Source organism: Heteronotia binoei, chromosome 1 (genome assembly GCF_032191835.1).
Source record: "Heteronotia binoei isolate CCM8104 ecotype False Entrance Well chromosome 1, APGP_CSIRO_Hbin_v1, whole genome shotgun sequence".
NCBI classification, from domain to species: Eukaryota; Metazoa; Chordata; class Lepidosauria; order Squamata; family Gekkonidae; genus Heteronotia; species Heteronotia binoei.
The window spans coordinates 105630646-105641377 of record NC_083223.1 but is presented as its reverse complement, the minus strand read 5'-3'; the positions used below and the strand labels follow the sequence as shown (position 1 = coordinate 105641377).

Genomic DNA, 10732 nt, shown 5'->3' with positions numbered 1-10732 from the left:
ACCAGTGGTCTGACCTAGCCTCAGATCGCAAAGCATGGAGGCACACCATCCACCAGGCTGTCTCTTCCTTTGAGAACGCACGCATAGCTGGTCTTGAGGACAAAAGGAGATTGAGGAAGAATCGCACTGCTACAGGACCAACCCTAAATCAGACTTTTCCCTGCAGCCGCTGTGGCCGGACCTGCCTGTCCCACATTGGTCTTGTCAGCCACCAGCGAGCCTGCAGCAAACGTGGACTATTGCACCCTTCTTAAATCTTCGTTCGCGAAGACAAGCCGAGAGAGAGAGAGAGGTCCTTGAATCTATGGTGTGCACATTTTGCCCAGATTTTGCCCAAATTCACTCACAAGCATATATTTATCTTGAAAAGTCATTTTGTACAGTATTCATATAAGCAGTGGTCTTATGAATTGTTCAGTATTTTTTAAAAATGAAATCTTTATTCTTAGATTTTCCAAAAGCAGTAATAATCATAGCCAAACTCTTTTTATGATACAACCATCAGCATAATCAAAAGCATCCCCCATCAATCAATTACCTTCAAATTTGGTCCATAGTAAAATGCAAAATCAATGCAATGCTGTTTATTAGGACCAACCAGACTAACTCAACATGTTGTACAAGCTATTGAGTTCTTCTCCAGATCTCAACACCATGGCCTGAAGTGTTTTTCTCCCTCACTCCCTTTTTGGTTTTTAACATCCTGCCTGATGAGGAGTCCTGGAGAATTCAAAAGCTTGCACGTGTTATTTAAACCAGAATATGTATAACCCACCTTGTCTCTGTATACTGGTGGTTAACAAAACAGCAGGAGCTACAGAAAAGAGATATCACAAATGTCAAACAGATTAAAACAATACAAAGTGAACACACAGAGTTAAATGCTTCACAAAGTTATTTTGCTTGGTTCTGATAGAAAGTATTATTCCATGAATTTTGATTTGGCTACCCAGTTAAAGATTATCTTGCAATAGAAACTGAAGGGCTACCAAATTATTTCATTATAATATTTCTGTATCAGTACCTACAGTGGCATCGACAAACCCCAGGGAAGAAGGAAACATATCCCCCTCTACTGACACAATGCTGCCATTCTTGTCTTTGCTGCTGACATATTTGTGTATCATGCTATAGTAATGTTCTTCAGGATTAAAGGCGAATAAGGAGGAAATGGCTTGCCAGCTTCCGATGCTTGGAGTCTGAAATGGCTCCAGCTCAGTGCAGTCAAAGAAGCATTTTAGATTTCTCTCTGCCAGCTGGGCTGCATGTTCCTTGGCCTTGATCTTAAAAAGCTCTTGCTCCTTTGCCATGTAGACTTTCCAGAAGGCAAGGTGAAGAATGCTGACTGGTGAACGACAGCGAGAGATACAGGTTGAAATTAGAGCTAATATGGTGACACTGGAGATCAAAATCCATCCCGTCACCTTTGGGAGGAAACATAAGAGTGATAAGAACAATGTTTGCAGCTATGAATCTCAAAAGTTTTTGCATGGAAGCACAATTGAATTTTGATACATACCCCTTAGCTACATCCCCCTACGACAGAAAATTAAGTTTCGTTTCTTAAATTCCTGAGAATGAGTGGTGAATCTAGGATTAGGGTATTTCCAAGCTGGAGCCCAGCCAAGTCAAGTCAAGATTTATTGCAGCATCAAGCCATTTACAGGAATATAAAATACTGGGAGCATATGAAGTACAAAGTTTTATATATATATATATATACACACACACACACACATACACACATACACACATACACACACATATATATATACACATGCGTCTCTTGTAAGGATCTCAATTACATAAAAACTATATAAAATCCAATTAAATAGGAGAGAGAAGATAAAACCACAAGCCAAGTTATTATTGCAGAATTAACTGACTTTTCCTGATGCTGTAACAAGCTACCTAAAATTTCACCACAGATTCCGTAGTATACCGATTTTCATCAGCCAATAATAGATTACAGTATTCCAAATCTGACCTACCTACAATATCTCCTACCAGGGGTATGATATACTTTTCTCTAACTATTTTGTACCAGTTACACCTAAGTGACATATGTTCAATGGCTTCTAGTTCCCCAGAGTTACACTGACACATTCTCTGTTCCCTAGGGGCTCTTTTGAACCTGCCCTCCAGCACTGCAGATGGGAAAACTTCACATCTCACCAATGTGAAAGCTTTCCGAAACTTGTGTGAGTCTAAGTGTGTTAAATAAGCCATGGGGGTCATACAGTATTTGAGATGATCTGGCACTCTAAAATTAGGGTGTCTGTTAAGATCTGTTTGTCTCTCCATATCTATTATTCTCTGTTTGAGAGCTGCCTTGACTTCATCCCCTCATATGTTCAGGATCATTTGTGTGCCGGGGGGACCTAAAGTATACATATTGTGTTGCACTGATTTTAGCCACTTGGAGTGATACCCATCCAGCAGAAGTAGGTTGGTTAGTCCCTGTGGTTTAAAACTTATTTTTTTCCAATACTGGAAGGAGGCTAAGGTGATTTTAGCTTCCATTGATAGAACACCCATCTCTAGCTGTAGTTGTGCCTTTGACACACATCTTGGTACCTGAAGAATGGCTGTAAGGAATTTAGACTGCACCTGCTTTAGTTGGGCAAAACTAGAGGATGGTGGCCCAATAAATGTGCCATAAATCATTTGGCTAACTGCTTTCTCCTGGAAAAGTTTTTGGGCTGCTGGAACATAATGAGCCTCTTTGGTGTGATAAAACTTCAGTATAGCGTTGACAGTTCTTTCACCTTGGGCAGCGGCATACTGAATATGGGCATTCCTGGCCCCAGTCGATTGTAGGGCCATACCAAGATACTTGAAGCAGGAAACCTGCTCCAGCTGGTGCCTATTAACAGACCAGATCCTTTTCTTTTGCCTAGCACCAAATGCTGTAACTTTAGTTTTTTGGCAATTAATTTCTAATTCTTTCTCTTGACAAAAATCTGCAAACTTTTGGAGTGCTCTTCTAAGGCCGACAGGTGTTCTGGCTAGAAGGACAGCATTGCTGGCATACAATAAAATAGAAATCTGGCGATGGTGTAATTTTGGGGGATGTAGACTAGGAGAGTCCAATTGTTTAACTATGCCATTAATATAGAAGTTAAACAGGGAAGGAGCTAGTAGACATCCCTGCCTAACTCCTCTAGATGTCATGATGGGGTCTGTTAAATTTCCTTTCCTGTTGAGCTTGACCTTTAGGTGTATATTGTCATGCAAAGTATGCAACAGTAGAAGCAGCCTCCTATCAGTAGAGGAGGCTTCTAGGCTATCCCATAGTTTCAGTCTCAAGATAGAATCAAAAGCTGCTTTTAGATCAATAAATGCAGCATATAGTGATATTGGGCCTTTATGAGAGTATTTTTCAATTAGATGTTAAATAATAAGGCAATGGTCCAGGGTTGATTTAAACTCTCTAAAACCAGTTTGTTCTGTCGCTATCACGTCATCTTGGGACAGCCAATTCTTAAACTTTTCCAAGAGATGTTTGGCATAAAGCTTGCTGCATATGTTTAGCAGACTAATGGGTCAGTAATTAGCTGGATCCGTTCCTAAACCTTTTTTAAAGACTGGAACCACTATTGATGTGTTCCAATCATCAGGGATAGCAACGATAGAAAACCCAGATATCAATACCATTCAGATGTGTCTGCTTCAGGAAGCTGGAGTAAACTGTGTGATGCTTTGAGAAATTGAATAACAAAGTGATTAGAAAGTCATGCATTTCAATTGTTCCATCAATTGGCTAGATAGCCTTAGGCAAGCCATTCTTGCAGTCTTTTACTAATAAAACCCATGGCATGGTGGCAAATCCCTGCTCCTTCATTGGGTGGATGTGGGGTATCAACTATTGGCTAATGAACCATCTGTTACCATCTCTGGCCTCTCATTGCTGACTTCCCTGATCCTGCCTACTGCAGGCCCAGGAATATTGAACAAACTGCCAAAACAATCTTACCACATTTGTTATGCTTCTCTCTGTCTTCTCTGTCAACTGGCCTCAGAAAGGCCTGCTGCTCTACTGTGGCCCCACAAAAGGCATCACAGCTGCTTCCAGCAACAGACCTCTGCCACCCCATCCAAGGCGCACACAGACAGCATCCTCAGAGAGCATGGCTGTCCCATCTTTACTGTCTTTCCTGTATCTTTCCTATCACTCCCTCTCCTCCTCAGCCTCGCCCCAGGATGGTTGCCTGAAAAGGAGATAGGGAAGCCTCACACCATTATTGTTCAGATCAAAGGGGGAGGAGAGGAATGAGGAGAATGATGTCAGCTGATTTGACCCCCCCCCCTACTGTGAAGAAATGCTGCCCTTTTCCTATGTGGCCAACTCCAGGTTAGGAAATTCCTGGGAACTTAAGGAGTGGGGCCTGGAGAGGGTGGGGTTTGAGGAGGGATGGGACCTCAGACAGGTACAACACAATTTCCTCCTGGGGAACCACTGTTGCCATGCTCCAGGAGAGGGCTGGAGATAACAGAATTACAACTTATCTCCATATGGCACAGATCAGCATCAGGTGTGTGGGGGGGGAGTGAATGCCTTCACTTGGGTGGGTGGGAAGACAGCCAGGGTGGGGGGGTGTACTTGCCCACAACCTCCTTTTAGAGCCAGTTGTATTTTTCTTCACAACAGGCCTTACTAGGGTATTATAATAATTTTGATCTAGCTTACAGGATAGTTTTAATCTTGCTGTATAAAACATCCACACTGGATCAATTTAATAGTCCATTTATTTGTTTGTTTGTTCGATTTATATCCCACCCTTCCTGCCAAAGCAGGCTCCGGGCGGCTTACATGTTCATGTATATACATGATATATAAAAATACATTAAGACATAAAAACATAAAATCATAATATCAAAACATTTGAAGTACTATAGTGATCTTTGGATGGTAATCTGTTTGATAAGATGGTTATCTGCCTATTCTATTTTATATCAAGTTTTACTATTCTGCTGTTCCAGCTGGATGTTCTATATAAAAACAGATCTTAGGTTCATGCTAGAGGTGGTCCAGATGTTTCGGAGTCTGTTGTAGCCTGTGATCTTAATTAACAAATGCCTGGTGGAAGAGTGCTGTCTTGCAGGTCCTGTGGAACTGTGTGAGCTCTCGCAGGACCCTAACCTCCTCAGGGTGCTCGCTCCACCAGCATGGAGCTACAACAGAAAAGGCCCTGGCTCTGGTCATCATGAGCCTGGCCACTTTGAGGCCAGGGATTGAGAGTAGGTTTTGTGACCCTGACTGAAATGCTCTCCAGGGAACATGTGGGGAAAGGCAGTCCTGAAAGCATGCAGCTCCCTGGCCATATAGGGCTTTAAAGGTAAGAACCAGCACCTTGTAACAAACCCAGTATGCAATGGGCAACCAGTGCAGTGTTTGCAGCACAGGTTCAATATGCTCCCATAAGGGAAGCCCATTAACAGCCTGGCTGAAGCTTCTGGGTTTGAGACAAGGGCAGCCCCATGTAGAGGAATTACAGTAATCCAATCTCGAGGTGACCATGGCATGGATCCCTGTCACCAAGTTGTTGCGTTCAAGGTAGGGGACCAACTGCCTTATCAGCTGAAGGTGATAAAAGGCTGATTTGGCAGTGGCTACCACCTGGGCCTCCATTTTTAAAGAGGAGTCTAGGAATACATCTTTAACCTTTGGAACCAATGTAAGTGGTACTCCATCAAAGGTCTGTAATGAGACCTCCGCTCCCGAACTGCCACAACTTAGATACAGGACCTTCATCTTCATCGGATTCAATTTCAGTCGACTCAGTCTGAGCCACCCTGCCATGGCTTGTAATGCCACGGTCAGATCTTCTGGGGAGAAGTCAGACCGGCTACCCATCAACAGAGCTGGGCATCATCTGCATACTGATGGCATCCCAGCCCAAACTTCTGTGCGATCTGGGCAAGGAGGTGCATGTAGATGTTGAACAACATTGGGGAGAGAACCACCCTTTGTGGCACACCACATACAAGTGGGTGCCGTCGGGATAGCTACTTCTCCTATATAGTCCTCCACTATATAGCATCTGGTTTCACACAGTGTCCACAGTGGTTGTCTACTGGAGTGGTGTATATTTTGATTTGCCTATGTGAATTATTGTTAATTGATATGACTATTTATGAATTATGGTACATTGGTATACATGTGCGAATAGCTGCTATAGAGAAGGAACATTGGTTACCCCTTTGGTTATACATTTTAGGGTTGAAGATCATAGTCTGAGGTGGCCAGACTGTAGCTCAGGAGCCACAAGTGGCTCTTTCACACATATTGTATGGTTCTCGGAGGCTGAGGAGGAACTTAGTGCAGACTTATTCTCAAGAAAGCATGCTTAGCATTGGCCCTCAACCTCTGAGGGCTGACTCATAGGTAGGCAACTAATTCTGTGTGTGTGAAATGGGGAAGGAGAGGGAAATAGGCAAACTCTTCTCCTCCAGCATAGAGGTCACCCAAAGACCTAGATCAGGGAAAGAGAGCATAAGAGCCAAGGGAGCCACTGGAAGGAGGGAATGGAATTAAAATGGGCAGCACAGGTTTCCCTTTAGTCCCATAGCTCTTGTAGGAGCTGAATTTGCTAACCTTGGTGTCAAGGCAAAGAGAGATGCATAATGATACAAATGGTGGCCAGTGTTTTATATGGTACATGTGTGTTTCCTTCTCCCATTGATGCCAAAAAACAATTCCCTAACCTTTCCCTAAGAGCCCTGGGCGCAGAGTGGTAAAGCTGCAGTACTGCAGTCCTAAGCTCTGCTCACAACCTGAGTTCGATCCCAGCAGAAGCTGGGTTCAGGTAGCTGGCTTGAGGTTGACTCAGCCTTCCATCCTTCCAAGGTTGGTAAAATGAGTACCCAGCTTGCTGGGGGGGAAGTGTAGATGACTGGGGAAGACAATGGTAAACCACCCCGTAAAAAGTCTCCCGTGAAAACGTTGTGAAAGCAATGTCACCCCAGAGTCGGAAACGACTGGTGCTTGCACTGGGGACTATCTTTACCTTTTTTAACCTTTCCCTATGCCTGTCTTATGGGCACTGTTATTCCCAGTTTTTGTTTTTTTTAAGTCTCCTTCTAGCATGGCCATGTTGTAAAGTGCATACATATGTATTTTATCTTTCTGTGCAAATAAAGCATTCAGAGTTTTAATAAAGATGCGTGTGCAATATTTGTTCGTATCTTGCAGCTCTCAAACATCTGACATTTATTCTATGTGGCTGCTACATAAAGCAAGTTTGAACACTCCTGCCATAGACTATCTGACTTTAACTTTTTAGTTATTGAGAAATTGATTAGACATCCTTATAAATCAGCTGCATGTTACTAAATGCTTACAACAATAAGAGTCATACTGGATATGCTTACAACAATGAGAATCATACTGAACCTTACAATGTTTAACTCCAAAAGGTCTAAATTATTCATATGATTTGAGTTCTTACACTTTATGCTGTCCCTCTGTACCTTTAAGAAGTTTTTTTTAGAGTCTTGAAGCTGTATCTTGTAAATGACCACTGAAGTGCTCTCATTACATAAATCTGAATGTGTACATAATTGCCTTCCCAGTGTGATCTTTACTTGACTGCTCAACTGAAGCTTGAACATTTATTGATGCACTTTATTTGGAATTTTAAGGTTAGTAATTCTTGCTGTTAAACATTTTAAACATAGCAATTGTGGGTTTGATGGTTAGCAGTATATTTTTGTCTAGATAAGAATAAGTCTGAGGAAGATTAACTTGAAATGGGAATTGAGCTGGCAACCCATCTCATCTTATCTGAAAGAGGAGTTATGAACTGAATTTATTAACACCTTACTCACTTGATTTGAATATGGAATTATGAACTGAACTGTCACTGCCTTAGGGTTCTCACCCATTGAAAAAATATGTGAAAATGCAACACTTGGTGTGTCATATGTGAAAATGCAACACTTGATGTGTCATACTTGAGGTTTGTTATCTTACAATAATTATTTATATATATTAATAAATTGCTATTCATCTTGAAATTGTATCCAATAGCCATGTATTTTGTACTTTGCTTACAGGTCTGCTTGGGGCTGAGCTACTATCTTTATTGCATGTCTGCCTGTCTGTCATTTCAAATTTTGCTTTTGGAGAATTGTGGGTGGTCCAGCAGCCCAACAAATGTTTCCTTTATAGAGCAGAAGAATACACCACAGTGTTTTAGCTCTGTGAGAGTTGTGGGCGCACTTCCCTTGCTTGTCTGGTATGGGCTAGGGTACCCACCAAACTGCTGTGGGGGTTACTTTGGGGAGGCCCTATTGCAACTCTGGGGATGTCTGCCTTTCTGTCCTTCAGAACCTGCCTTTGGAAACTTGGGGGATGGGGTTGCAAGCATAGGGAGGATACTTGCCTTGCTTCCAGTGTCTGGTTTGGAGGGTTTTGCCCAGGTGAAGTTTCTCTGTGAGTTTAGTGTCAATGGCTTGTTCCTGAGCCATTCCATAGATTTTGTAACTGCAGCTGTCTTTTCCAGAGACATCACTGGGGAGACCTGTTTTGCGAGTCCATAAATGGGACCCCAGAAATATAATCCACCCCCAACTTGGAGAGACTGCAGAGGGCTGGGTGGCAGGGTGAGGTTCCCTTTGTGTTTGGAGTGCTTGCAGGCGGTCCATCTATACACTTTTGAACCTGCACCTGATATTTTCCCCCAATACACTTTCCTGGCTTGACCTTAGTCCTGTTGGGTTTGCAGTGCCACTGGTTTGCTGGGCATATTGTGCTAGTTTTTCTGGGCTTGCAAAAATTCCCCCCATCTTCAGTTTCTACTACAGAAATTCACAGGAACTTTGATTCACAGGGACTTCTGGATGTGTGTGGGAGGTATTTGTGAATTTCCTGCATTGAGCAGGGGGTTGGACTAGATGATCTTGGAGGCACCTTCCAATTCTATGATTTTGTTCTGCTGGGCTTCTATTGCTGTCTTTTTGCTGGTTTCCTCCTCCACTGGAAACAATGGAGGATGGGGCATCTTCGGGGGGGGGGGCTGTAACTCATATCCAATAACTCAATCCTCACTAAACTTGGAGGGGAGATAGAGGAGAGTCAGCCAGAGATTTCCTTTTAGTTTGGTATCTCTAGCTTGCATGCCAAAGATGAATAGAAAACTCTTTAGAAGTCAGTTTATTCCATAAAGAAATTTGCAAAGTTCTTTTGTATATGCATGTATAGAAAGGATTCTATTGCAACTATACACAGAGACATTATCTAGGAGGATATTGCCTTTGAATATTGTATTTTTACACTGAATGAATTCAGTGTTACTGAATTTGCATGAATGTACAAGATTGAAAGAATTCACATAAACATTTTGAATAGAGACTCATTGTTGTGGATTGTGATACTTTCTGTATCCTCTGGTACTAGGCAATGGAGAGGACCAACACTGGAGAGAAAGACAGGGTTTAAACCCCCTCCTTCCCACTACTGAGGCCACAAAGACTTGCTACAAACAACACTGGAGGGCACGCAAGTTCAGGGGTCCAAGCCAGCAGCCCCAGCTTCTGATAGAAAGGTGGAATAAATTAGAATCAGATGGAAGCATGACAGAAAGGGAGAGACTGAAAGGAGAGGATCGTTAGTGTGCTGTATTTGGTTGTAAACAGAGAAGTTACAGGCACACACACACAAAAATATATTCATCATTAAATATTTCTAATTATGCAGAACAATTTTAGGCCCTAGGAAATAGCTTATTCAAGAAAACCAGCTGTACAAAACAGCCACTGAGACACAATAAAATATGCAACTTTCCTGGTCAAAATAACCCCTGGTCCTGCCCATTGAATACACTAAGCCATATTCAGCAAATAAGAAACATCTAGATGATGCTGTACCTGAGACTGTGCTCGGAGGCTCATGAGCAAATCTTGCACCTCTTGCAAAGAACCACCGCCACAAGGCACTTGAAGCATTTCTTTCAGGCACTGGATCCCTTTGCCTTGGCACAGGTACTTCTGCATGATGGCGTTTCCACTTGCAGCACATTCATAGAAGTGGCCACCCAGTAAGGCCACAGCAATCCACGTGAGGGGAGCAACAGCAGCACCAACAACCACAAGCCACAGCACTCGCAGGTAGCGGCAGATGCGGCCCCTGTGGCTGCACCTGGACAGCCTGCCTGGGGCACAGCACCCTGTGAGCACCTTCCAGCACCTGGTACTGAGCAGCAAACCGAGCAGAAAGAGAATAAGGGCTGGAACCAGCAGGAAGACGGAGCCATAGAGCAGATTCCAGGAATTGCAAGGACACTTGAACACTACCACAGAAAAGATACGCTCACTGCCTGCAGTCAGCAGAGACACGACACCATAACCCAGCACCTTCTTGTGACTGAAGCAGAAGTCTAGCACTGTGTGAAACTTATCCATCGCCACCCCTGGGGTTTCCTCTGATGTTCCAAATTTGCCCTCCGATATGTTTGCCTCCCTTGCCTGTGAGCAAGAAAACTGACTTTGTCAGAACACTTTGTGTGCAAAAGGAAGAGGAAGAGGATAGTTGAGGTTTTACAATGTCTACTTGCAAGTAGAAAGTATTTTCAGTTTCCTTTCTTTTGTAGCAAAAAAGAAGCAGGAGATGAAACAGAGGCTTCGTTAAAACTATGTTCACAAAATACTTCTGGGGTCACTTCTAAAATAAATAAATAAAATTAGTGGCTTATCTTTCTTTGCAAAGATTACAGATTAAACATGCTTGCTA

General features: G+C 42.8%; 1 protein-coding gene across 1 annotated transcript; it reads right to left on the bottom strand.

The window, feature by feature from the left end:
- Window positions 1-420: 420 nt before the first annotated feature.
- On the bottom strand, window positions 421-10520 carry CALHM6 (calcium homeostasis modulator family member 6). The gene is made up of 2 exons (XM_060238404.1): window positions 9871-10520; window positions 421-1424 (listed from the first exon to the last, which is right to left on the bottom strand). The coding sequence occupies exons 1-2, from the start codon at window positions 10402-10404 to the stop codon at window positions 1002-1004; spliced, it is 957 nt and encodes a 318-aa protein (XP_060094387.1). The 5' UTR covers window positions 10405-10520; the 3' UTR covers window positions 421-1001.
- Window positions 10521-10732: the final 212 nt, after the last annotated feature.

Bases quoted from the DNA above. Each gene is read 5' to 3' on its own strand.
- CALHM6 (XM_060238404.1), bottom strand. From the start codon at position 10,404: ATGGATAAGTTTCACACAGTGCTAGACTTCTGCTTCAGTCACAAGAAG. The intron at 1,425-9,870 runs GTACAGCATCAT...TTCCTCCCAAAG, and splicing joins GCCTCCGAGCACAGTCTCAG to GTGACGGGATGGATTTTGAT.